Source organism: Ornithorhynchus anatinus, chromosome 13 (genome assembly GCF_004115215.2).
Source record: "Ornithorhynchus anatinus isolate Pmale09 chromosome 13, mOrnAna1.pri.v4, whole genome shotgun sequence".
NCBI lineage: Eukaryota > Metazoa > Chordata > Mammalia > Monotremata > Ornithorhynchidae > Ornithorhynchus > Ornithorhynchus anatinus.
Genome location: NC_041740.1, coordinates 2,358,281 through 2,383,830, shown reverse-complemented (window position 1 = coordinate 2,383,830; position 25,550 = coordinate 2,358,281). Strand labels below are relative to the sequence as shown.

General features: G+C 64.5%; 2 protein-coding genes across 5 annotated transcripts in view; both read right to left on the bottom strand.

Moving 5' to 3' along the window:
• Positions 1 to 339: 339 nt before the first annotated feature.
• Positions 340 to 12,290, bottom strand: LOC100087069 (DExH-box helicase 30). The gene is made up of 19 exons (XM_029078082.2): positions 12,162 to 12,290; positions 9,261 to 9,391; positions 9,055 to 9,165; positions 8,418 to 8,707; positions 7,649 to 7,769; positions 7,264 to 7,413; positions 6,372 to 6,524; positions 5,232 to 6,050; positions 4,884 to 4,953; positions 4,564 to 4,668; positions 3,767 to 3,942; positions 3,180 to 3,386; positions 2,834 to 2,915; positions 2,541 to 2,734; positions 1,910 to 2,069; positions 1,668 to 1,825; positions 1,012 to 1,115; positions 777 to 916; positions 340 to 672 (listed from the first exon to the last, which is right to left on the bottom strand). The coding sequence occupies exons 1-19, from the start codon at positions 12,286 to 12,288 to the stop codon at positions 419 to 421; spliced, it is 3,552 nt and encodes a 1,183-aa protein (XP_028933915.1). The 5' UTR covers positions 12,289 to 12,290; the 3' UTR covers positions 340 to 418.
• Positions 12,291 to 14,293: 2,003 nt separating this feature from the next.
• The window catches only part of DHX30 (DExH-box helicase 30), a 34,924-nt gene continuing 23,667 nt past the window's right edge, over positions 14,294 to 25,550 (bottom strand). For all 4 annotated transcript variants that reach the window (XM_029077896.2, XM_029077897.2, XM_029077899.1 and 1 more), the window contains 17 exons: positions 24,784 to 24,894; positions 24,146 to 24,447; positions 23,305 to 23,425; positions 21,604 to 21,753; positions 20,514 to 20,666; positions 19,414 to 20,244; positions 19,026 to 19,101; positions 18,774 to 18,878; positions 17,456 to 17,631; positions 16,827 to 17,033; positions 16,302 to 16,383; positions 15,957 to 16,150; positions 15,604 to 15,763; positions 15,362 to 15,519; positions 15,065 to 15,168; positions 14,828 to 14,967; positions 14,294 to 14,663 (listed from right to left, as the gene is read on the bottom strand). In XM_029077896.2, the coding sequence (XP_028933729.1) occupies positions 14,410 to 14,663; positions 14,828 to 14,967; positions 15,065 to 15,168; positions 15,362 to 15,519; positions 15,604 to 15,763; positions 15,957 to 16,150; positions 16,302 to 16,383; positions 16,827 to 17,033; positions 17,456 to 17,631; positions 18,774 to 18,878; positions 19,026 to 19,101; positions 19,414 to 20,244; positions 20,514 to 20,666; positions 21,604 to 21,753; positions 23,305 to 23,425; positions 24,146 to 24,447; positions 24,784 to 24,894 (3,324 nt within the window). In that variant the 3' untranslated portion in view covers positions 14,294 to 14,409. The remainder of the gene's footprint in view (positions 14,664 to 14,827; positions 14,968 to 15,064; positions 15,169 to 15,361; positions 15,520 to 15,603; positions 15,764 to 15,956; positions 16,151 to 16,301; positions 16,384 to 16,826; positions 17,034 to 17,455; positions 17,632 to 18,773; positions 18,879 to 19,025; positions 19,102 to 19,413; positions 20,245 to 20,513; positions 20,667 to 21,603; positions 21,754 to 23,304; positions 23,426 to 24,145; positions 24,448 to 24,783; positions 24,895 to 25,550) is intronic.

The window sequence follows — 25,550 nt, the reverse complement described above, 5'->3', positions numbered from 1 at the left end:
CTCGTCTTTGCTTCCGGGTTTGTGTGGGGTCGTGTCCGCGTGTGGGTAGGGGGATCGGCCGCGGCCCCCTCCTTACCTCTGTCAGCGTGGGGCCGGAGGGCCGGCGAGAGGGGTCGGGGCCCTCCGTGGTCCTGGGGTGGCGGTCCCGGGCCGGACCCACCGGGGCTGTGGCCCCGGCTCCTTGACGGGCTTTGCCGACCGTCAGCTCCACTCTCCCCCGGGCCTGCCGTTTTACCGAGCGCCGACCCAATACAACTCCGTGCGGGGCGGTGCCGGGGCTGCGGGAGGCCCCACGGTTCCCCGGACCGGCCCCCCCGAGACAGGTGACTTCACAGAGGATAAATCCAACTCTTTAAATAAATCTTTAAATAGAGACAATGGCGATCGGCTCCGTACACGGCCCCGGGGTGGGGAGGGCTCAGTCGTCGGCCGTCTGGCGCACGTCGAAGCTGCCGCAGGGCCCGCGCAGCAGCTCCACGAGCAGGGCCAGCAGCTGGCCGTGCTCCTGCTGCAGCTCGGGGGGGAGGGCGGGCAGCTCGCAGCGCAGGCACCGCTCCACCATGCGCCCCAGGGCTCGCCGCAGCTCCCGCAGCAGCTGCACCGTGCGCGAGTCGCCCTCCAGCCGCAGCAGGTCGTTGTCGCTCAGGGCGATGGTGGCGCGGCGCCCGTCGTCTGCGAGAGGAGCGGGGGCGGAAGGTGGGTCCCGGAGGGTCGCGGGGAGAGCCCGAGGGAGGGCGGGGAGAGGGGGCCGCGAAGGGGGGAGGAGGGGGACCCACCTCGGACGTGGACGTCTCCGTCCGTCAGCAGCAGGACGGCCAGCGGGTGGACCTGGGATGAGTCGCGCACGAAGACGCTGCCGTTGGACTTGACGGCCATGAAGTACGTCAGCCAGCGGCTGCGCAGCCGCGTCGCCTCTCTGGGTTGGGGGAGAGGAAGGGTTGGGAACTGGCGCCCCTGCTCCCCCTCCACCGGGCCAGCCCCATCGTCCCCCAGCTCAGCCCGGCGGCCCACCTGTTAATGGTCGACCTGTGCAGGAGGACGTTGCCAGCTTTGGTCCGGTAACTCGCGCTGTTGGGCTTGAACTTGCCTTGGCGGGTCACCTTCCCCTGCCTCACCTGGGAGGAGGAGGAGAGAGAAAGAGGAGGAAGAGGAGAAGTGATTGCGGTTTGTTAAATGCCGGCGGTCACTGTGGCTTGTTCAAAATCATACAGCCTATAAGTGGCGAAGCCAGAATTAGAACCCAGATCCGGCGACTCCCAGGCCCGGGCTCCTGCCACCAAGCCACGCTGCCTCCCCCTGCCAGCACTGTTCTCAGCACTTGGGTAGACACGAGAAGCAGCACGGCCTCGCGGACGGAACCTAGGCCTGGGAGTCAGAAGGTCATGCGTTCTAATCCCGGCTCCGCCACTCATCTACTGTGTGACCCTGGACAAGTCACTTCACTTCTCTGGGCCTCAGTTGCCTCTTCTGGAAAAGGGGGATTGAGTCTGTGAGCCCCACGTGGGACGGGGACTACGGCCAAGCTTATCTGCTTGAATCCATCCCAGCGCTCGGCACAGTGCCTGGCACATAGTAAGCGCTTAACAAATACTAGTTAAAAAAAAAGTTTAAAAAAACAGTATTCGGGTCCCACACAGTCACTCTCTGGAGGGGGGAGGGCCGCCCACCTGGATGAGGTTGGGGTAGAGGCCGGCCATGAGCACGCCCTTCACCAGCTCCTCCTCCTCGCTGTACTGGTTGCACTGGGCCGAGGGCAGGGTGCAGTCGGAGGGCTTCCCCACCAGGAAGGCCTCGTAGATGTTCTCCGAGAACTGTTTGATGAGGCCTGTGAGGGGGGACGGCGGAGGGGTGAGGCCCGGTCCCCGCTCCCCGGGAGGCGGGGCCGAGGCGGGGCCGGCGGGGGGCTCACCGTGGATGAAGCGCAGGCTGGGGGCGTACAGCAGGTTCTCCTCCAGGTAGCTCTCCCTGGAGTCGCGGTCCTGCCAGCGCAGCACCTCCTCCCAGCCGGCCACGGCCCGCACGAACGCCAGGTGGTCGCTGCCGCTGTCGTGGCTCAGCAGGGCCTTCACCTGGGCCGCGGGAAGCAAGGGCGGGGGGAGCCGGGACAGGAGTTAGAGCGCAGCCCGACGGGGCCAGGCCTCCAGCTCTCCCTTGACCACTGACCTATAGGGCGGGGGGGGTGGGCGTAGTCCCCGGTAGAGGGGCGGAGGATGGTCCAAGATGCCCACCGCCTCCGGGGAGCAATTCAATACGCTAATTACTAGAGCCAGCGAGAGGGAGGGTGTCCGAGAGTTGCGCTCCACCACACTGAGGGGGACAAGATGAGGCGGCCCCCCGCAGAGATGGTCCCGAGCGGTGAGGACCAGGGTGGCGGGAGCAGTAGCTGCCCACCTGAGGGGCAGAGAAGGAGAAAGCCCTTGAGCCCGTGGGACAGCAGGAGGGGAGAGGCGGTGGCGGGCGGGGAGGGGGTGGGAGGGACCCAGAGATGGTGCCCAGATGGCCAAGGACAGCTCAGAAAGGGCCCCGGAGCCCGGCCTGACCTTTTGCACCGCGGCCCGGTTCTGCAGGCTGCTGCTGAAGGGGTCGCGGGTGAGGCAGGAGACGACGACCAGCAGCGGGTGCAGGCAGCGGAAGATGGCCGCCAGCACGATGGCCTTGGCCAGGTGGGGTTCGGTGGCAATGGGAGTCAGGCGCCGGCCCAGCGCGGTCAGAAACTCCTGCCGGTCCAGCACACCTGCAAGGCGCCCGCTCCGTCAGGGCCGAGCCCCGGTGCCCTCCGCCACCCCCGTGGGCGGCGGACCCGGCGGCGCCGGGAGCAGTGGGGAGCACTCACCGATCTCCTGCAGGAGCCGCACCGCCTCGGCCACCGCCTGCCTGTCGGGACTGCTAACGGCCTCAGAGAGGAACTCGACGGCCTGGAAGAGGGGCCCGTCCGCCCGGTGAGCCCTCCGCCCACCCCCGAGGAGCGGCCCGGCCCTCCGTGCCGCCTCCCCGCCTTCCCCGTCCTCACCCGGCTCCCGCCAGCAGGCCGCCCCAGATGACGCCGGCCCACGCCCCACCTTCCAGAAGCGCGCTTTCCCCTCCTTGCCACCCAACAGGCCCGGGGTGCTCCCGGGCCCCCGCTGGCCAGGTCCCGTGGGCCCCTTGTGCCCAGGACCCCGGCCGACCCCCGGACTCACCGTCTTCTCCGGCATGTGGATCTTGGCCTGAAGCACCAGGTTCTCCAGGGGGGTGCGCAGGATCTCGGGCACCTGGAAGGGCGCCATCTTCTCCAGCCGGCTGCGGGGGAACAGGTGGTAGGCGTAGCCCGACTGGCACCGCCCGGCCCGCCCCCGGCGCTGGATCACGTTCGCCCGCGACACCCACACGGTCTCCAGGCAGGACACCTGCCAAGGGGAGAGGGGTCCGAGTTAGCTGAGCGCCTAATGGCTCTGTGAACAACGCTCCACAGCGGGCAGTCTTCCCCCCTTAGCTGGACGGCTGTGGGGTTGGTGGGAGAGGGGAACGGGGGCCACAAGGTCACGGGGACCTGGAGCCCGAGTTCCCCGACACCAGTTCCATTCCGCCGAGGAGCCAGCCCGAGAACTCTGCCCGCTCCACCGCCCTGCCTAACGCAGAAGCGGGAGTGAGGGTGAGCCGGGAGCCCCGGGTGCCAGTTTCTGCTCTGGTTCATCCTGCTTGGCCTTCCCCGGGCGGGGGTCCCCGGGGTGCTGGTAGAGGCCCGGTGGGGAACGTCGTGCCCGGGCAGGGCGGGTCCCTTGGCTACCTTGGTCTTGAGGTCGTAGCGCTCTTCTTTGTGCAGGCCACTGTCCACCACGTGCACGATGTCGTTGACGGTGATGGAGGTCTCGGCGATGTTGGTGGCCAGCACGATCTTGCGCACCCCGGCAGGGGGCTGCTGGAAGATGGCCTTCTGGTCCATCATGGGGATGTTGGAGTGCACTGCCGGGGGGTAGGAAGAACACACAAAGGTCAGGGTTCCAATTCTGCCCTCTGCCAAACTGCCCCTGGAGTGTGACCCCTTAAATGACTCAACCCAGGGCACAGAAACCATTTATTCCAGCAGGCCCCGAGTCCAGACTCAGGGCTGGGAATTATCTGGCCCCCTTCCCATCTCTCTCGTGGCGGGCAGAGGGGGTGGGGAAGACCAGCACCCTCCTGGCCTCCCTGCTGGCCCAGAGGTGGCTTTTGAATTGCTTTCGGTCGCCCAGCGGCCGCTGGAAAGGGAAGGTGGGCGAGAGACAGATGTGGGAGGGGAGCGGAGAAACCAGGTGCATCTGCCCGACTGAGCTGCCGTGCGGAGCCATTTTTCACCCCGAACCAGTGACTTTGGTCAAATCCCTGCCCACTCAGGGTCCGGCTTGGCCCTTGAACCCCGGGCCTGAACCACTGGCTTCCCCTCCTCTCAGCCCGATGCCTGACTGCACATAGTCAAGAAGTTCCCGTGCCACCGCTGGGACTCGACGAAGAGTAGGGGTGTGCCCAGCCGGACAGAAGCAGGAGAGGCGAGGTGAGGCGGCTGATCCGGACCCCCCTCTCCTTCCCCACCGCCCGGGAACTCACCGGGCAGGATGAGGTACTTGCTCTCCTGGGAGCCGAGGGTCTCCTGCAGTCGCTGCTGGACGCTTTTGATCTCCTGCCAGCCCGGGAGGAAGCACAGGATCCCACCTGCAAAGCCAGCGCACAGGGTCAGCCCACGAACCGCGTCTCAAGAACAAGCCCTTCCCTAAATTTGGATGGGTCTCACCCCACCTTTGCCCCTGCAGCCACCCCCGGGGTTGAAGTAGCCACAGGCCCACCCCCTCGGACAGGGGCCCGGCCCGGCGGGAAGCCAGCGGCTCCGATCCCCCCTCGCTCCCACCCCACGCCGGCGTGGCGGCTACCTGGAGCCTCGTGGGCGTCGATGTGCACAATCAAGTCCGTCACGAGCTCCAAATCCAGCTGCTCGTCGTCCTAGCGGGGACCCAAAGGCAAGACCGGAGTGTGACTGGAGCCCCAGGGCGGCCCCGCTCCCCTCCAACCGGGGACCCCTTCACCGACATCGGGAAGGGCAAGGCCTCGCTGCTGCCTGGGTTGGGGATTGAGACACTTGGGGAGAGGAGAAGGGGATGAGAGGCAAGAGTCCCTTGGCTACCCTTTCCTCTCGGGGCTGAGCCCCAGAGGGAGAGGAGCAGGAAGGAGGAGACTCTCCCCGCTCCACCCCCAAGCTGCAGACCCTACCCGGCCCTCACCTCGTAGTGCCGGTTCTTGCCCAGCTTGGCCAGGATCTCCTCCAGGTAGTGCTCCTTGACCGGGTACATGAAGCCGGGCACCTTGATGACCGGGCAGCCCCCAAAGTAGCGGGCGAAGCGTTCGTTGTCACCCGTGGCGCTCATGAGCACCAGCCGCAGGCCGGGGTTCAGCCGCTGCAGCCCCTTCAGCAGGATCAGCAGGAAGTCCGTGTTGACGTCGCGCTCGTGGACCTCGTCCACGATGACGTGGCTGACGCCCTCCAGGCTCGGGTTGCTCTGCAGCTTGCGCAGCAGGACGCCCACGGTGCAGAAGAGCAGGGCCCCGCCCCGGGCGGGCGGCTTGCTCTCCAGGCGCACCTGGAAGCCCACGTTGCGGCGCAGGGAGGGCCCCAGCTCGTGGCCGACGCGCTGGGCCACCGACACGGCGGAGATGCGGCGGGGCTGCGTGATGATGACGTTGCAGAGGGCGCCCCGGCCCTCGGTCACGTAGCGCTCCAGCAGCAGCTGGGGGATGCGCGTCGTCTTGCCGCAGCCCGTGTCCCCCGCGATCACCACCACGGGATGCTCCTCGATGGCCGACAGGATGGCGTCCCGGTGCGGGTCCACGGGCAGCTGGTGGGCCTCCTGCCAGGCCGGCCCCCGCCGCCGCCACAGCTCCAGCAGGCCCTGGCTCAGCTGCAGCTCCTCGCCCTCCGACAGCGCCACGTAGGGCTTCCCCGTGATGGGGTCGCTCGGGAGGTCGGCCTCCTCGTCCAGAGGTAGGGCGTCGTCGCTCCGCCGCTCCGGCTCTGGGATGATCCGGCAGTCGTCCAGAGGGTACTGGGGATGGCGGCGGAGGCCGTGAGCGTGGGGGGTGAGGTCCGGTCGCCCCCAGAGTGGGCCCGGGGCACAGAGGCCCGAGAGCCAGGAGGCCGCCGGAGCCCCGGCCCCCTCCCTGTCCCAAGCTGGGGCCAGGAGAGGCCCGCCGCCAGCGGCTCAAGCCGGTTGGGGACAACCTCCAGGCCTGCGACCTCCGCCCCCGCCACTTGGCTCTACCCTCGGCCGGGTCCAAGCCCCGACTGTTATTTTAACGGCCGCAGGGGGAGAGGGTCTCTCCGCGGGCCCGCCTCCGATGGTCTCGCCCTTCCACGGCCCACTCACGGTGTTCAGGTAGCGCTCGATCTTGTTGAGAAGGGGCACGGGCACCTCGACGGGGCAGGACCGATGCTGCATCGCCTTCATCTCTTGCACAGCCTCCCAGTTATACTTGGCATGGGTCAGTGGCTGGTCGTTCCTGTCCATCAGGCCCAGGCTCTAAGGACAGAGAGTCGAAGCTATGATAAATTTGGAATCTGTTAAGCGCTTACTGTGTGCCAGGCACCGTACGCTGGAGTGGATACAAGCAAATGGGGTGGACGCAGTCCCTGTTCCACGGGGCGGGGCTCACAGTCTCAATCCCTGTTTTACAAATGAGGGAACTGAGGCCCAGAGAAGTGAAGTGACTTGCCAAAGTCACCCGGCGGGATTAGAGCCCGTGACCTTCTGACGCCCAGGCCCACACCGTCCCTGGGCCGGGGCTTGGTGGCCTGGACTGGCCCAAGCGCCGTCCCTGACTTCCAGTTAGGGATGGACCATCCGAAACCTCAGCCGACTCCTGTGCCCGTCTCTAGGGCAGCTCTTGTCTGCTCCAGGCCTGGGGGAGGGCAACAGGAAGACCGCGGGGAGTTGGGGAGCGGAAGACACCGCTCGAGTTAATGGCTAACGGCTTTGCTGAACGCAGCTGAGACAAGGGGAGCTGGGCCCGCGGGAGGAAGGGTTCAGCTCGGTCGGGATACAAGCTGTGGGGAAGGCGGTGGCGGCGGGCCTTCCCGGGCCCAGCTCGAGCCTCGGTCCCCGGGGAGTCGGTAGTGGCCGACCTGGCCGCAACCTCCACCGTGGAGCCGAGCAGGGAGCGGAGATCGATGTCCCGGCCTACCAGGGCGAATTCCGGCAGCCACACCCGTCGTCCCCCGACCGGCGCCGAGGGGCCGGAGTCCCGCCGGCTGCCACTCACCTTCAGCTTCTTGCAGGCCAGGGCCGCCGCCTTGTTCTCCGCCAAAGCTCTGCGGTGACCCTCGGCGACGAAGGTCATTGGGTGGGGCCACAGGAGGGTCAGGGTGGAGAGTTTGGTCTTGGTGCCCACGGTATGGAACTGCATGAGGTCCTACAAGGAGGTGGTGGGGCAGATAGTCGTCGACTTCACACCCAGGGAGGTGAGGTGCTCTGGGCACCTCAGGGGAACAGGTCCGGGAGGGGCCTAGGCCACCGGCTACCAAACGCAACCGCTTCTAGACCATTTCTGGGCTGGCCGCTCCCCAGCGCCTCAGGGGTGCCGTTACCCCTCGGAGACTTTTTTGGCGGCGCGCTGGGACCCTGGACCGCGGAGGGGAGGCTCTCACCTTGCAGCTGGACGATGCGGTGGCGATCTGGATGACTGAAGACAGAAGGGCCTTAGGCTGCGGGAACTGGATCAGGGCCTGCCTGGCCTCCTTGTTGTCAAAGCTTTCCAAGGAGTTCCCCCTGGGTGGGCGCAGGGGAAAACAAAACCACCACCGCTATCCGTCAGCTCGACGGGCTAGCCGGCCCAGAATTCGGCTTCCCAAGGTAGCCTCGGGGTGGCGGAGGGCCCTGGGTGACTAGAGTCTCTCAGAGCCACGCTCAAGGTGAGGGGTGGGCCATCTAACACCCTGAACTTTTCCGCTTGGAACGTGGGTTCAGATGTAAAGAGTCTCCAAGAAGATCCGGGCTTCCCACACCATGGTCACAGAGCCTGTGCGGTGGGGGGACTAAAATGGAGCAGTCAGGGGAGGAGCCGCTTAGCGCCGGGTTCTAGCGTCGACTCCGACGTTGACTGCGTTGGTGGTAGCTTCCCTGTCCATGCACGGGTACCCCACCCCTCTTCCACGCTCCCTCTCCGGCCAGTTGGCTATAGCTCGAGTGGCTTCATTTGAGTCCCTGCAGACCAAGCCTGAGCATGGGGTGAGGGCCGAGCTCTGGAAAAGCCGCTCAGGCCCAGAACAGGCCGGGAGGCGGGAGAAAAGCCCCTTTAGGCAGGTCATGGCTGGTGACCCAGACATTCACTCCCACCCTGTCACTGGGAAACACCCTGACTTGGTGGGGGCCCTGTCAGAGGGGTTTCACCGCATCCCATGCCCACCTGGGTCATACCTCTCGTCCCTGAGTGCGGTGTGAGAATCCCGCTGGGTCACAGACGGAAAGTTGGTGACAACGATCGCTTCTTCTTCCAGTTCCTCCTCTTCCTCCCGGCCAACGGAGCGGGTCAGACCCCCGGGCCCCAGCGGCCGGATGCCCTCGGGGTTCAGCTGCCTCCGGGAGTCGAGCGGCAGGGTGGGCTCCGGCTGCTGCCAGCTGTCGGCCGGCGAGCCCAAGCGGGTGGCGAAGGCGCGATACTTGGCCGCGTCCAACGGCTCGTTTCGTGGGCCCAGCAGGCCCCAGCCCTGTAGGGGAAACGTCGCTGATTGCGGCCAACTCGGCCCGAGGAGGGTGTCGGGACGAGACGGGGCCAGCTGCCGGACTGGTTCGCCCGGCTGGCTCCCCCCGAGTGGGCCAAGGGGCTCGGCGGCCGAAGGGACGATGGTCCGGGGGACATCTGGCAGCAACAGGAGTGGTTTCGGAGCACTATATGGGCAGTGAGAAGCTCTGACTGCATGGGGTGCGGGGAGGGAGGGAGGGAGGGAAGATTCCCAGAGATGTTGTGAGGCCTACACAGGGGAGCAAGCGAGGGCACCTGCGTGTCGGGAGGACGGCTGGGGACCACCAGGGAAGGGCAGGGAGAGGCCATCACCTTAAAGAGCCGGCACGCGGCGGCTGCGGCCTGTCTCTCCGCGTCGACCTTCTTGCTGCCATAGCCTTCCACCTCCAAGCTCTTGGGCCACTTGATACGCAGGGTGACTTTCTGTGGAGAGACGAGGGGGGCTCAGGACGGTTCCTAGGTCAGAGACCCTCTTGGTGAGGGTCGGACCAAACCTTATTCGCCACCCCCCATAATACCTTCTCCTCCGGCCCTTCGGAGTGGACGTAGACCAGCTTGTCTTTTGCGCGGGAGGTGCCGAGGGCTCTTTGGATCACGGTGTTGAGAAGGTTTTTAGGCTCTGGAAATTCTTTCAACAAGTCTCTAGAAGCTAGGAAGACACAACCCGGAAGTATTACTAACGAGATAGCTGCTAAAAGCGGAGAGGACACAGGCCGGTTCTCAGGGCAGGAAGAGCTTTAAAACTATCCGCGCCGGAGGAAGAGGTCAAGGAGCTCAGGGTCCCGCATAGTGACCGAGGGGGAGAGGAAGCCAGCTCCACCCCCTCTGCCTTGGCCCATAGTAAGTGCTTATCAAGTAGGCCGATTGGTATTATCACCATCATTGCCGATAATAGCCAACTCCATCCTAGTGCCCCCTTCCCCAACGAGCCCCTGGAAGGTGCGGGGTGAGGGGTGAGTCGATCGCCCAATCAATCAATGGTCTCGGTTGAGTGCCGACTGCGTGCAGAGCACTGTACTAAGAGCTAAGTGACGATGCCATCGCCCGAAGACCTCTGACGGCTCCTTCCCCTTCCTCCCGTCCACCTCTCCCTCTACCTCCCGCTCGCTCCCCTCACACTCCCCATGGGCCATGGCGGGCCCGCGTCCCCTCTCCAGACATCCCGAGAGCGTCCCCAGGTCCACCCACGTGCCCTTTCATCTCACTCCCTAGGCCCGTGTCCCTTCTCCTCACGATCCCTGACCCGTTTCCCGTTTCCTCACACTCCTTGTCCCATCTTCCCCCGGACCTCAGTTCCCTGCCCTGCCTCCACACAATCCCCATGTCTCATCGCCTTAGCCCCCGAAATCCATCCCGTGCCCTCTCCTCACCCACACCCCCCCTCCCCGTGCCCCTTTTCCTCACATACACCCTCCCCGTGCCCCTTTTCCTCACATATACACACAACCCCGTGCCCTTTCTCCTCACACCCCCTCCCCCATGCCCCTTCTCCTCACATACACACCCTCCCTGTGCCCCTTTTCCTCACTTATGCACACACACCACCCCCGTGCCTCTTTTCCTCACCCACACCCCCAATCTCATGCCCCTTTTCCTCACATACACACACAACCCCCTGTGCCCTTTCTCCTCACATACACACGCCCTCCCCAGCCCCCTTTTCCTCACACTGTCCCCCCGCTCCCCGTGCCCCTTTTCCTCACATACAAACCCCCCCATGCCCCTTTTCCTCATACACCCCCCCTCCCCGTGCCCCTTTCCCTCATATACACCCCCCTCCCATGCCCCTTTTCCTCACATACACACAACCTCCCTGTGCCCCTTTCCCTCACCCCCGCCCCCGGGGCCCCTTTCCGCACATACACACAACCTCCCCGTGCCCCTTTTCCTCATACACCCCCCCTCCCCGTGCCCCCTTTCCTCACATACACCCCCCCCCTCCCCGTGCCCCTTTTCCTCATACACCCCCTCTCCCCGTGCCCATTTCCCTTACACACACACCACCCCCGTGCCCCTTTTCCTCACATACCCCCCCCCGTGCCCCTTTTCCTCATACACGCCCCCTCCCCATGCCCCTTTTCCTCATACACCCCCTCTCCCCGTGCCCATTTCCCTTACACACACACCACCCCCGTGCCCCTTTTCCTCACATACCCCCCCCGTGCCCCTTTTCCTCATACACCCCCCCTCCCCGTGCCCCCTTTCCTCACATACACCCCCTCCCCAGTGCCCCTTCTCCTCACACCCCCCACCCCGTGCCCCTTTTCCTCACATACACACAACCTCCCCGTGCCCCTTTTCCTCACCCCCCCCTTCCCCGAGCCCCCTTTCCTCACATACACATTCCCTCCCCGTGCCCCTTTTCCTCACATATGCACACCTTCCCCGTGCCCTTTCTCCTCACACACACACAAACCCCCCGTGCCCTTTTCTCAACCCCCCCGTTCCCCGTGCCCCTTTTCCTCACCCGCCCCAGGCCCCAAGCCCGGGCCTGGGAGTCAGAGGTCCTGGGTTCTTCATTCAATCGTATGTACTGAGCGCTCACGGTGTGCAGAGCACTGGACTAAGCGCTTGGGAGAGGACAACTCGGCAACCAATAGAGACACGAATCCCGGCTCCACCGCTTGCCTGCCGTGCGACCTTGGGCAAATCACTTTGCTTCCCTGGGCCTCAGTTCCCTCATCTGTAAAATGGGGAGCGAGACTGGGAGAGGGGCTGTGTCCAACCTGACTCCCCCGGCGCTTACAACAGTGCTTGGCACATAGTAAGCGCTTTACAAATACCAACATTGTTATAATTAATATTACTAATTATTAGTATTAGTAGTAGTAATTATTAACATTGCTTCATTTCACAGGTCTCAGTTCCCTCACCCGTCAAACGGGGATGAAGACTGGAAGCCCCACGTGGGACACTCGCATGACCTTGTATCTCCCCCCCCCCCAGCGCTTAGAAGAGTGTTGGGCACCTAGTAAGCGCTTAGTAATAATAATAATGTTGGTATTTGTTAAGCGCTTACTAGGTGCCCAGCACTGTTGTAAGCGCTGAGGGGATACAAGGTGATCAGGTTGAACCACGTGGGGCTCCCGGTTTGAATCCCCATTTTGCAGATGAGGTCACTGAGGCCCAGAGAAGCGACTTGCCCACGGTCACCCAGGTGGCCGGGGGCGGAGGCGGGATTAGAACCCACGACCTCGGACTCTTTCCACTGAGCCACGCCGCCTCTCTAATAATGGTGGGATGTGCGTTAAGCGCTTACTCGGGGCCCCGCGCTGTGCTAAGCGCCGCCGGGGGAGACCCAGGGTCATCGGGGAGGCGAGCGGCCCGGCGTCCCACCTTGAGGCGGGATTAGAACCCAGGACCTCGGGCCGGGAGGAGAAGGGGGGGAGGCTGAGGGGTGGCGCTGGGGGGCTCGTTACCGTGTCCCGCCCCCTGCCCGCTGGGGGAGGGGCGGCCGGGCTCCTCAGCCTGCCGGTCCCGGGGGGCGGTGAAGGCGCGCGCCGGGAGGCGGCCCAGCCCCAGCAACAGCCGCCGCCCGCCCGCCATCTTGTTGCCGCGCGCCCTGCCGCGCGCCCTGCCGCGCGCCCTGCCGCGCGCCCTGCCGCGCGCCCTGCCGCGCGCCCTGCCGCGCGCCCTGCCGCGCGCCCTGCCGCGCGCCCTGCCGCGCGCCCTGCCGCGCGCCCTGCCGCGCGCCCTGCCGCGCGCCCTGCCGCGCGCCCTGGGGGGGAGGGGGCGGGTGGTGGCGCGCGCCCACTAGCGGCCGCCGCGCAGGCGCAGACCGCCGCCCTCCCTCGCGGCCCCCGCCTCGCGCCGGTCACGTGTCGGCGCCGCCTCAGGGCCCGCCTGCTGTCCCCCCCCTCCCCGCCCCCCCCCCCACCGAGGCGCTCAGTCAGGCAGGCAGGCTGTCGTGTATGTACTGAGCGCCCACTGTGCGCAGAGCACGCTGCCGAGCGCTTCGAACCTCCAGTTGGGCGGCAGAGACTATCCCTGCCCAACAACGGGCGGATTCATTCATGCTATAGTATGTACTGAGCGCCCCCTGTGTGCAGAGCACTGTACTGAGCGCTTCGAACGCACACTTGGGCAACGGAGACAATCCCTGCCCAACAATTAGAGGATTCATTCATTCGTTAATTCAGTTGTAGGTAATAATAATAATAATAATGTTGGTATTTGTTAAGCGCTAACTATGTGCCGAGCACTGTTCTGAGCGCTGGGGTAGACACAGGGGAGTCAGGTTTTCCCACGTGGGGCTCACAGTCTTAATCCCCATTTTACAGATGAGGTCACCGAGGCACAGAGAAGTTAAGTGACTTGCCCACAGTCACACAGCTGACAAGTGGCAGAGCTGGGATTCGAACTCATGAGCCCTGACTCCAAAGCCCGTGCTCTTTCCACTGCGCCACGCTGCCACTCTTACTGTGTGCCCCTCGGGCTGGCCTCCTTAAACTGCCCCCAGGAAGTGGGCAAGCTAAGAAGACGAGAGAAAAGACCCCCTCCTTCGTCCTTTCTAGGGGCTCGCACCCTCCCGCCTGTCGTTTCTCTCTTTGGGTCGGTCTCTGGGGCAAAGGCCCGCATTCATTCATTCATTCATTCAATCGTATTTATTGAGCGCTTACTACGTGCAGAGCACCGGACTAAGCGCTTGGAATGCGCAATTCAGCGATAGCGACAATCCCTGAAGGGCTCAGCCCGAGTCTTTGTTGCCATCAGCCTTGAAGGGCTGGGATGGAGAGGGGAGGGTCCAGCCCTGACCTAGCTGGATTTCGATTCCCCGAACCCTGGCAAGTCCCACGCGGGCACGGTGGACTGTCGAGCGTGGTTTCAAACGAGGCCTGGGAATCTGGAGATGGAAATCGACGTGGCCTAGAGGAAAGAACACGAGCCTGGGAGTCAGGGGACCCGGGTTCAAATCCCCGGCCCTGCCACTTACCCGCTGTGTGACCTTGGGCGAGTCACGGAACTCCTCTGCGCCTCGGTTCCCTCATCTGCAGAGGGGGATTCAATTCTCCCTCCTACTTAGAGTGGGAGGCCCGTGAGGGACTAGAATATCTTGCTCTCCCCCAGCACTTCTTTTAGTGTTTAATAAATACCATATATTATTATTGTTGTTACTATTATTCTTGGCTCAGTGGAAAGAGCATGCGTTTAGGGGTCAGAGGTCATGGGTTCTAATCCCGCCTCCGTCACCTGTCAGCTGTGTGACTTCGGGCGAGTCACTTCACTTCTCGGTGCCTCAGTGACCTCATCCGTAAAACGGGGATGGCGACCGTGAGTCTCACGTGGGGCAACCCGATGACCTTGTATCTACCCCAGCGCTTAGAACAGTGCTCGGCACCTAGTAAGCGCTTAACAAATACCAACATGATTATTTATAATTATTACTCCAGGGGCTTGAGGATCAACTGAAAGGTCACAAAAGAGTCTTGTCCCTAAGACGACACCATTGGCGAGAGGGGGCCAAGTTAGGGCCGCGGGGTGGAGATGGGGACGATCGGGGCAAGAGGAGGAGGGAAATCTCTGGAAGCAGGGGAAGAGAGGAGGCGGTGAGTTCACAAGGGATAAATAGAACTTTATTTAAATAAACATTTGCGATCCGCTCTGTACACAGCCCCGGGGGGGAAGGATTGGGGAGGGGAAGGGGAAGGGAGGGAGGGCGGGAGGGGCTCAGTCGTCGGCCGTCTTGCGCACGTCGAAGCTGCCGCAGGGCCCGCGCAGCAGCTCCACGAGCAGGGCCAGCAGCTGGCCGTGCTCCTGCTGCAGCTCGGGGGGGAGGGCGGGCAGCTCGCAGCGCAGGCACCGCTCCACCATGCGCCCCAGGGCTCGCCGCAGCTCCCGCAGCAGCTGCACCGTGCGCGAGTCGCCCTCCAGCCGCAGCAGGTCGTTGTCGCTCAGGGCGATGGTGGCGCGGCGCCCGTCGTCTGCGAGAGGAGCGGGGGGGGGGGGAAGGTGGGTCCCGGAGGGGTCGCGGGAGAGCCCGGGGGGGCGGTCGGTCTGCCCGCCCGGCCCCCCGTCGTCCCGGCGCGGCCTCTGCCGGGGGAAGGCGGGGAGGGGGGGCCGCGAGGGAGGGAGGCCGGGGACCCACCTCGGACGTGGACGTCTCCGTCCGTCAGCAGCAGGACGGCCAGAGGGTGGACCTGGGATGAGTCGCGCACGAAGACGCTGCCGTTGGACTTGACGGCCATGAAGTACGTCAGCCAGCGGCTGCGCAGCCGCGTCGCCTCTCTGGGTTGGGGGGAGAGGGAGGGTTGGGAACTGGCGCCTCTGCCCCCCGGCCCCGCCGGTCGACCCCTCGCCCCCCGGGGTCAGCCCGGCGGCCCACCTGTTAATGGTCGACTTGTGCAGGAGGATGTTGCCAGCTTTGGTCCGGTAGGTGACACTATTAGGTTTGAACTTGCCCTGGCGGGTCACCTTCCCCTGCCTCACCTGGGAGGAGAAAGGGAAGGAGCGTGAGGGAGGATGCCGAGGAGGGAAGACCCAGGCCCCAGGGGTGGGTAATCCGGACGCTTCCCGGTCGGGGCCCCGCCGCCGGTTGCGAAGTCCCAGGAGAAGATGGGGGTGCAGGCCTCCCGGGATGCCCCGTGCTGCCGGAGAGCCCCCCCGGGCCGGGGCCGCCCACCTGGATGAGGTTGGGGTAGAGGCCGGCCATGAGCACGCCCTTCACCAGCTCCTCCTCCTCGCTGTACTGGTTGCACTGGGCCGAGGGCAGGGTGCAGTCGGAGGGCTTCCCCACCAGGAAGGCCTCGTAGATGTTCTCCGAGAACTGTTTGATGAGGCCTGTGAGGGGGGACGGCGGAGGGGTGAGGCCCGGTCCCCGCTCCCCGGGAGGCGGGGCCGAGGCGGGGCCGGCGGGGGGCTCACCGTGGATGAAGCGCAGGCTGGGGGCGTACAGCAGGTTCTCCTCCAGGTAGCTCTCCCTGGAGTCGCGGTCCTGCCAGCGCAGCACCTCCTCCCAGCCGGCCACGGCCCGCACGAACGCCAGGTGGTCGCTGCCGCTGTCGTGGCTCAGCAGGGCCTTCACCTGGGCCGCGGGAAGCAAGGGCGGGGGCGACGGGGTCAGAGACGGAGCGGGGTCCGCCCCCGCGGCTCGCAGGCCTCAAGCCTCCGAGGGGATCCGGAGGGCCGGGGCCGGGAGAGGTCCCGGAAACGAGGCGGGAGGCCCGCGGGCGGGTGGGAGAATTCCCCGAGGCGGGGAGGGAGCCGGGCGGTCTGACCTTGTCCACCTCGGCCCGGTTCTGCAGGCTGCTGCTGAAGGGGTCGCGGGTGAGGCAGGAGACGACGACCAGCAGCGGGTGCAGGCAGCGGAAGATGGCCGCCAGCACGATGGCCTTGGCCAGGCGCGGGTCGGTGGAAATGTGAGCCAGGCGCTGGCCCAAGGTGGTCAAGAACTCCCGCTGGTCCAGCACACCTGCAAGGCCCCGCTCCGTCAGGGCCGGCCCCGCTACCCCGGGCCCACGCGGACTCCGACTCCCCACGCCGAAGGGGCCGAGGCGCCGGCGTCCCGGAGGTCCAGGTTAAGGAAAGAGGGCTCCCGGGAGGTGGCAGGGAAGGCGACTCACCGATCTCCTGCAGCAGGATCACCGCCTCGTCCACGGCCTTAATGTCGGGGCTATCCACGGCTTTGGACAGGAACTCGACGGCCTGGAACCGGTGCCCCCACCCCGAGACCCGTCACAGTGAGCTCAACCCCGGCCTCCAGAGCGGACCTATCATTCTCTCGTACTCTCCCGAGCCCTTAGTACGGTGTTCCGTACACAGCGAGCGCTCAGTAAATTCGACCGTAAGGTCCTCGAGGGTTGGGATCTCGTCCACCAACTCTGTTGCATTGGACTTTCCCAAGTGCTTAGTACGGTATATTCCTTCTGTGCTTCGCCTCCTCTCTGCCACCCAGACTAGACTAAATCTAATTGAATGCACTAGATTAAATGTAATTGATTAAATGTAAATCGCCCGCCTTAGATTTGGTCATTTACAAGCTCCCCCCATTTCAGGGGGTTCTCCCCCCGGGGACCGCCCCCATCCCCCCTGCTTCCCGGCCGGCAGGCCCGCCGGCCGCCCCTCCGCCGACGGGCCCCCGGACGCACCGTCTTCTCGGGCATGTGGATCTTGGCCTGAAGCACCAGGTTCTCCAGGGGAGTGCGCAGGATCTCGGGCACCTGGAAGGGCGCCATCTTCTCCAGCCGGCTGCGGGGGAACAGGTGGTAGGCGTAGCCCGACTGGCACCGTCCGGCCCGCCCCCGGCGCTGGATCACGTTCGCCCGCGACACCCACACGGTCTCCAGGCAGGACACCTGTGGACGGAAGAGCGGAAGGGCTGTGTTAGCCAAGGACCGGGCTACCTCCCGGGCCCCGGTTGGCCTCTCCACACGGAGCGGCCTTTCCCCGAAGACGGGCTGAGGCCCTGCGGATCGGAATGCGGGATTTCCAATTCTGTGCTTTCCACCTCCTCGAGGGAAACGGCTCTCCGAAGCAGGTGGGCAAGGGGCCTGGAGCCCAAGATTCCCAAATCCTGCCCTGCCCCGGCCACTGCCAGGGAATCCGATCCTCTCCTGTCCTCCCGGAACAGGTCCACTGCCTTTCCGTACCGGACGTCGCGGCGAGAGCTCCGCTCTGGCTCGTCCTGCTTGCCCTTCCCTGGGCGGGGATCCCCGGGGGGGCTGGAAGAGGCCCGGTGGGGAACGTCGTGCCCGGGCAGGGCGGGTCCCTTGGCTACCTTGGTCTTGAGGTCGTAGCGCTCTTCTTTGTGCAGGCCACTGTCCACCACGTGCACGATGTCGTTGACGGTGATGGAGGTCTCGGCGATGTTGGTGGCCAGCACGATCTTGCGCACCCCGGCAGGGGGCTGCTGGAAGATGGCCTTCTGATCCATCATGGGGATGTTGGAGTGCACTGCCGGGGGGCAGGGAGAACACACACACATACACACTTCATTACGGCGGTGAGGGGAACTCAGGAAGTGAGAACACTCAAAAAGAGGAGACGCTAGGCTGGGCCGGGCTCGTAGCTGCCCCCTTTGCTCTCCCCTCTTGCCCAGTCTCAATTCCTAGCCTCGACCTCCCCTTGGCCACGCCTCATCTCCAGCGCTTGTACAGCGCCTGGCACGTAGTGAGCGCTGAACGAATACCGTAATCGTTATCAGCCGGCAAAGCTGGGCTCTCCCGGGGACGTATCCCAGGTTGTGAGGTCGCAGGACCCGAGGCCACCCAAGCCTTCCACGGTTCTCTCCAGGGCGGTGGAAGGAACCTTCACGGTATCCCACCCAGGTGCAGCGGCTCCGAGCACCTCACCAGTTGGCCGGGCAGGGGCCAGCTCAAGGGTGTGGGGGTGAAGGGAGCACAGGTCCCTCGCGTGCTCGACCGATCCCGGCTCCACGACAGACCGGGGCTAGAAGGAATGGTCCCCATCTCCAGCACGGCACTGCCCTCTGCGCACTCAAAAGCTGGGACCCGTTTCACCGTTTCGCTCTCACCGAGGCCACCCACGGCCAGCAGACTGGGGAAGGGGGCGGGGTGGTCACCAGCACAGCCTAAACGTGGAGGTCAGGAATTCCCAGTCGGCCACCCACCCGCCCTGGCTATCCCCGCCCAGGGCCGCTGTCTGCTGCGTTTATAATAATAATTCTGGTATTTGTTTAGAGCTTACTATGTACCAGGCACTGTCCTAAGCACTAAGGTAGATATAAGCAAATCGGGTTGGACACAGTCCCTGTCCCACCCGGGGCTCACAGTCTCAATCCCCATTTGGCAGATGAGATGCACAGAGAAGCGAAGCGACTTGCCCAAGGCCACATTTCTCTGGACTCCCAGTTTCTGGCGGCAGAGGGATGGGGCTCCAAGCTCCCGGTGAAAAGACAGAGAGAGACAGAGTGCGTGAGTGAACGTGTACTGGGGCGCGGGGGAGAAGTGTAGGGACTTCAAAATGCAGTACCCGCTTGCCAAGCCTGGAGTTGTGGCCCTACTCCCGAGCCCACCCTCCCCACCCCCCGGGGGGCGGTCAGCTCAGCCAGGGTGGCAGCCGCCCCTGGGGCTCACCGGGCAGGACCAGGTACTTGCTCTCCTGGGAGCCCAAGGCCTCCTGCAGTCGCTGCTGGACGCCTTTGATCTCCTGCCAGCCCGGGAGGAAGCACAGGATCCCACCTGCGAGACGGGCACAACGGGTCAGCCCGGGGGGGACGCATCCGTCACGTCAGGAATCCACGCCTAACCCCTCGGCCACCCTCCCCCGCGGGACTCCCTCCCTGAGGGCGGGCACCCCCCGCCCCGTCTCAAGCGTTGGACGCTCACCTGGGGGCCCACGGGCATCGATGTGCAGAACCAGATCGGTCATCAGGTCCAGGTCCAGCGCGCACTCGTCGTCGGACTGGAGAGGACCGAGACGGACAACTGTGGTCCCGGGCCCGGGAGTCCCTCCCCCTTCCAAGGTCTGGGCAGGGGGTGGGGTGGGAGGGGGGCCGGGCGGGGCACGGGGGTGGGGGAAGAAGAGCAGAAGACGCTATTCCCAGGGTCACGGCCACTTCCTCTTTCAGAGGGAGAGGGTCCTCGGTCCGCTGGGTCCAGGAGAAGACCCCTGCAGTGGACCGAAGGGGGTGCCGGGGAGGGGGTCGGGAGGGAGGAAGGAGGGTTGGGGGCGAGGGGACCGGCCCAGAGGGGCGTCCCCCCACCCGGCCCTCACCTCGTGGTGCCGGTGCCGATGCTGGTACTTGCCCAGCTTGGCCAGGATCTCCTCCAGGTAGTGCTCCTTGACCGGGTACATGAAGCCGGGCACCTTGATGACCGGGCAGCCCCCAAAGTAGCGGGCGAAGCGTTCGTTGTCGCCCGTGGCGCTCATGAGCACCAGCCGCAGGCCGGGGTTCAGCCGCTGCAGCCCCTTCAGCAGGATCAGCAGGAAGTCCGTGTTGACGTCGCGCTCGTGGACCTCGTCCACGATGACGTGGCTGACGCCCTCCAGGCCCGGGTTGCTCTGCAGCTTGCGCAGCAGGATGCCCACGGTGCAGAAGAGCAGGGCCCCGCCCCGGGCGGGCGGCTTGCTCTCCAGACGCACCTGGAAGCCCACGTTGCGGCGCAGGGAGGGCCCCAGCTCGTGGCCGACGCGCTGGGCCACCGACACGGCGGAGATGCGGCGGGGCTGCGTGATGATGACGTTGCAGCGGGCGCCCCGGCCCTCGGTCACGTAGCGCTCCAGCAGCAGCTGGGGGATGCGCGTCGTCTTGCCGCAGCCCGTGTCCCCCGCGATCACCACCACGGGGTGCTGCTCGATGGCCGACAGGATGGCGTCCCGGTGCGGGTCCACGGGCAGCTGGTGGGCCTCCTGCCAGGCCGGCCCCCGCCGCCGCCACAGCTCCAGCAGGCCCTGGCTCAGCTGCAGCTCCTCGCCCTCCGACAGCGCCACGTAGGGCTTCCCCGTGATGGGGTCGCTCGGGGGGCCCGCGTCCTTGCTCAGGTGCAGGGCGTCGTTGCTCTGCAGCCGTGGCTCTGGGGTGATCCAGGAGTTGTCCACGGGGTACTGGGGGGGGGGGGGGGGGGAGGAGGGTGAGGGGGCGACCGCCCTCCCTCCGCCCGCTCTCGGTCCCACAGTTCCGGGGCCCGGAGGCAGGAGGCCGTCTGGTTCCCCCTTCCCTCCCTCTCCGGGGACAACGGGACCGCCGGTGGGCACCGGTCCTGGCATCCCTGGCCGTTTCACACGAGGAAGAGGGAACGGAGAACCCCAGAGTGGGGGAAGCGGGGACCCCGGCTCCCCGTCGCCTAGCCCTCGCGGCCTCCCGTCCCGCTTACGTGGTTCAGGAAGTTCTCCATCTTGCGCAGGATGGGCTCCGGCACCTGAATGATGCAGGGTCGGCGCTGGGTCTCGCCCAGCTCCCTCAGGGACGCCAAGTTGTACATCGCGTGGGTCAGCGGCTCGTTGTTCCGGTCCACCAGGCCCAGGGTCTGGGGGGAGGCGGAAGGGGGCGGAGACGCCATCAGGCCCCAGCTGCCAGGGGAGGCGGACCGAAGCCCACCGCTCCGCTTCGTGCCCCGTGGCGCCCAGCAATGACGGCAGGAGGAAGCCTCCTCGGACGGAGCAACGGGGTGGGGGGGGGGGGGCACCGCTACGGTCTCCATATTGGCTCAGGGACGGTGGGGCGCAGAGGGCACTCGCGGAGCACGGTCCCTTGGGAGGGGAACCCGATCCTTGGCAGGAGAGCGGGGCAAAAGTCAAAGGGGATGAAAGACTCCCACTCGGCCCCGGCGCGATCTGGGGGCCCTCTGGCTCGGCGCCGCAGGGCTGAATTGCGGGAGGCAGAGAAGGCACGCCCACCTCAGGATGGGTTGTCCAGCCAAGTGGACCCAAGAGCCCCCGGGGATAGAGTCAAAGGTCTGGGGGCCGGCAACAGCGACCCACGCTGTAACACGGCACAATGGGGTCCCCCCACTGGAGCCGAGGGGCCGGGGTCCCGCCGGCTGGCACTACCCCTCTAGACTCTAAGCTGGCTGTGGGCAAGAGTGTTTCTGTCCGTTGTTCTACTGTAATACTAATAATAATGTTGGTATTTGTTAAGCGCTTACTATGTGCCGAGCACTGTTCTAAGCGCTGGGGTAGACATAGGGGAATCAGGTTGTCCCACGTGGGGCTCACAGTCTTAATCCCCATTTTACAGATGAGGGAACTGAGGCACAGAGAAGTTAAGTGACTTGCCCACAGTCACACAGCCGACAAGTGGCAGAGCTGGGATTCGAACTCATGAGCCCTGACTCCAAAGCCCGTGCTCTTTCCACTGAGCCATGCTGCTTCTCCAAGCATGCTGTACTCTCCCAAGTGCTCAGTACAGTGCTCTGCGCACAGTAAGCGCTCAGTAAATACAACTGAATGAATGGAAGAACTCACCTTCAGCTTCTTGCAGGCCAGGGCCGCCGCCTTGTTCTCCGCCTCGGCTTTGCGGCGTCCCTTGGCGACGAAGGTCATGGGGCAGGGCCAGAGGAGGGTCAGGGTGGAGAGCTTGGTCTTGGTGCCCACGGTGTGGAATTGCATGAGGTTCTACGGGAGGGGGGAGGGGATGGGGAGCGGGGCAGGAGGGAAGCGGGCAGGGCCCAAGTCAGAGACTTCACACCAGGGAGGTCTGGGACACACAGACATTTCGGGGACACAGAGCCGGGCAGGACCCTGAGAACCACCTTTCAAAACAGAGACTAGTTCTGCGCTGACCGGTCACCGGCGCCCCGTGGGATGGTCGCTCGGGGATGCCGGAGCCCCTTGGAGACCTGTTTGGGGTCCTGTTGTAGGCCTCTGCATGAAACAGAAACTCCTCATCATTGGCTTTTAAGCCCTCCATCCCCTTGCCCCCTCCTACCTCGCTGCTCTCCTACTCCAAACCAGCCCTCACTTCACTCCTCTAACACCAACCTGCTCACCCTGCCTCGATCTCGCTTATCTCGCAGCCGATCTCTCGCCCACATCCTCCCTCTGGCCTGGAACGCCCTCCCTCCTCATATCCGACGTTACCCTCCCCCTGCTTCGGACCCTTACTGAGGGCACGTCTCCTCCAAGAGGCCTTCCCTGACTAAGCCCTTTTTTTCCTTTTCTGCCACATCCCTCCTCCGTCGCTCTGACTCGTTTCCTTTCTTCGGCCCCCGTCCCAGCCCCACTGAAGTCCACAGTTAGAATTTACTTATTTATATTAACGTCTGTCTCCCCTTCTCGACTGTAAATCGGTTGTGGGCAGGGAATGGGTCTGTTATACTGTTATATTGTCCTCTCCCGGGCGGTCAGCACAGGGCTTTGCTATCAGTAAGCGCTCAATAAATACGACGGACTGACGGGGAAGGTGGCTGGGAGTGGGTAGGAGGAAGTGGGGAGTTTGGGTGGGGCTCCCCCGGGCCCGCTTCTCCGCCACACCCCTGAAGTCACCGAGGGGATCCGGGAGCAATGGGCATCACTGTGCTCTACACGTCTCCCTGCTCCCGCCCACCAGCCCGGCATCCGAGCTGTGCCTGGGTGAGGAGAGAGCGGAAGGAGACGGGAAAGTCCCCGGGGATTTATGAGCTAAAACCTCTCGTTCTTGCATCGACTGGAGCCGGTTCTGTTTAGACAAGTACGTAGCCAGGGAGGGAGGTGGGCTTTCTGGGACGTCATTCGATCGATGGATGGTATTTACTGTGCGCTTACTGTGTGCCGAGCAGTGTTCTGAGAGTTTACTGTGCGCAGACCGTTGTTCTAAGCACTTGAGAGAGGTCAATGCGATAGAGTCAGTAGACGTGATCCACGCCCACAAGGGGCTTACAGTCCAGAGGGAGAGACAGAATTAAAGTTAATTACAGATCCGCCCAACGCGTCACCCGAAAGCCCGTGGGGATGTTCAAGCTTGAACTCCCCACCAGTGCCCTGCAGAAGGTGTGCGGGAGCTCGTGAGAGTTAGGCCCAAGGTGTCCGGCCCAGCTGAATCAAGCACCGGGCAGCCAGGTCTGCAGGCGGGAGGCCCACGTCGGCCACCGGGGCTTGGAGACCCGGGCTCCCGGCCCCGTTTGTGGCCGTTTCAGGTGTTAGGAGCCACCGTGGCCCGTCTCCCTCCGGGGCTGGGGGGAGGCTCACCTTGGCGGTGGAGGAAGAGGTGGCGATCTGGATCACCTTGGCCAGGAGGTTCTTGGGCAGCGGGAACTGAGTCAACGCCCGGATGGCGCTGTCGTCGTCGCACATCTCGAAGGAGCCGCCCCTGCAAGGGTGTAGTGGGACAGATCGGGTGCCGTGAGCGGCGGGGCCGTCTCCGCGAGAGGGCCCCGGAAGGGTGGGGGTCCTGGTCTTGGCTCATGGGCTGACTTCTCTTGTGGCCCTCCTCGCTAACAGCCTGATTCCCCCAGGGGAGAGGGGTTTCAGTTACTGTCTGGGAAAGCCCTGAGGGAGGCAGGGGGATGGACGGGATGTAAGAGGACAGAAACCCTATCTGTGCCTTTCTCCCTTCCCCCCAAACCCCGAGCTGAACGGTGCTTCCTGGGTCCCCTGCAGACCAAGCCACTGTACGAGGTCATGGCTGAACTCCGGAACCTGCCCCTCGGGCCCAGAGCAGCGTGGGGAGCAGGAAAGAAGCCCCCCGCAAGCAGGTCATGGCCAGTGACGTAGCCAGTCACCCCTAGAGAAGCAGCGTGGCTTAGTGGAAACAGCCCGGGCTTGGGAGTCGGAGGTCGTGGGTTCTAATCCCGGCTCCGCCACCGATCAGCTGTGGGACTCTGGGCACGTCACTTGACTTCTCTGTGCCTCAGTGACCTCATCTGGAAAATGGGGATGAAGACCGTGAGCCCCACGTGGGACAACGGGATCACCTTGTATCTACCCCGGTGCTTAGAACAGTGCTCGGCACGCAGTAAGCACCTAACAAACGCCATCGTTATTATCATCGATATTATCCACGTACCCCACGTCCCCTCGGGGGCCGTACCTCCCATCCCTGAGTGGGGTGTGAGAATCCTGCTGGGTCATGGACAGGAAGTCGGTGACGTCGATCGTTCCTTCTTCCAGCTCCTCCTCCTCCTCCTCCTCTTCCTCCCGGCCGATGGAGCGGGACAGACCCCCGGGCCCCAGCGGCCGGATGCTCTCGGGGTTCAGCTGCCTCCAGGAGTTGACCGGCATGGTGGGCTCCGGCCGCCACCAGCTGTCGGCCGACGAGCCGAAGCGGGTGGCGAGCGTGCGATACTTGGCCGCGTCGAACAGCTCGTTCCGGGGGCCCAGCAGGCCCCAGCCCTGTAGGGGAAATGCTGCTGACCGCGGCGCCCTCGGCCCGAGGAGGGTGTCGGGATGGGGCCGGCCCGCAGGGCGGGTTTGCCCGCTGCCTCCCGCCGGGCGGGCCGAGGGGCTCTGCGGCCAATTGGAGGATGGTCCAGGGCACATCTGGCCGCGGCAGGAACGGTTACGGGGCGCTTGACGGGAGCGAGGGGCTCCGACTGCCCGGGTCGCGGGGAGGGAGGGAAGGAAGGTTCCCAGAGTTGTCTGAGGCCCACATGAGGGAGCAAGCGAAGGCTCCCGCGCATCACGAGGACGGCCGGGGACCACCAGGGCCGGGCAGGGAGAGGTCATCACCTTAAAGAGCTGGCACGCGGCGGCTGCGGCCTGTCTCTCCGCGTCGATCTTCTTGCTGCCATAGCCTTCCACCTCCACGCTCTTGGGCCACTTGATATGTAGGGTGACTTTCTGTGGAGGGATGAGGGGAGCTCAAGACGGAACTCCTCCCGCCCCCTTGGGTGCCCCTGGCAGGGGAGGAGGGGGACCCAGACCCTGGCATGAGTGGGAGCTGCCCGAGAGCGGATCCCACGGATGCCTGGGACCCTCTGGATCTCCGAACACACAGAGCTTTTTCCCTCAAAGGAAAGCGGGAGAAACTGAGGCATCATTCACCCCTCCCTCGGCCCCACAGCACTTAGGTCCGAATCAGAATTTATTGATTTCTAATAATGTCGACCTCCCCTTCTAGACTGTAAGTTCGCAGTGGGCAGGTAATGAGCCTACCGACTCTGCTATATTATGCTCTCCCCAGTGCTTGGAACAGTGCTCTGCACCACAGTGAGTGCTCAGTAACTACCCCTAAAGGTTTACGGTCCAGGGAGTTGATTCCTAGTTTCTAGTGCTACCGGCAGAGAAGCACTCGCCCGCCCCAGCCTCAGTTTCCCCCGCCACAAAACTGGCCCACTTCTCCTTAGGGGCACTTTGTTTCTTTTTTATTCATTCACATTTATTGAGCGCTTACTGTGTGCAGAGCACTGTGCTAACTGCTTAGGTGGGGGGGAATACAATAGATCAATAAATAGACACGTTCCCGGCCCGCAGCGAGCTTCCAGCTTCTCTTCCAG

Bases quoted from the DNA above. Each gene is read 5' to 3' on its own strand.
- LOC100087069 (XM_029078082.2), bottom strand. From the start codon at position 12,288: ATGGCGGGCGGGCGGCGGCTGTTGCTGGGGCTGGGCCGCCTCCCGGCG. The intron at 2,070-2,540 runs GTCAGGCCGGGC...CCCGCGGCCCAG, and splicing joins ACCGGGCCGCGGTGCAAAAG to GTGAAGGCCCTGCTGAGCCA. The intron at 1,826-1,909 runs GTGAGCCCCCCG...CCCCCCTCACAG, and splicing joins CAGCCTGCGCTTCATCCACG to GCCTCATCAAACAGTTCTCG.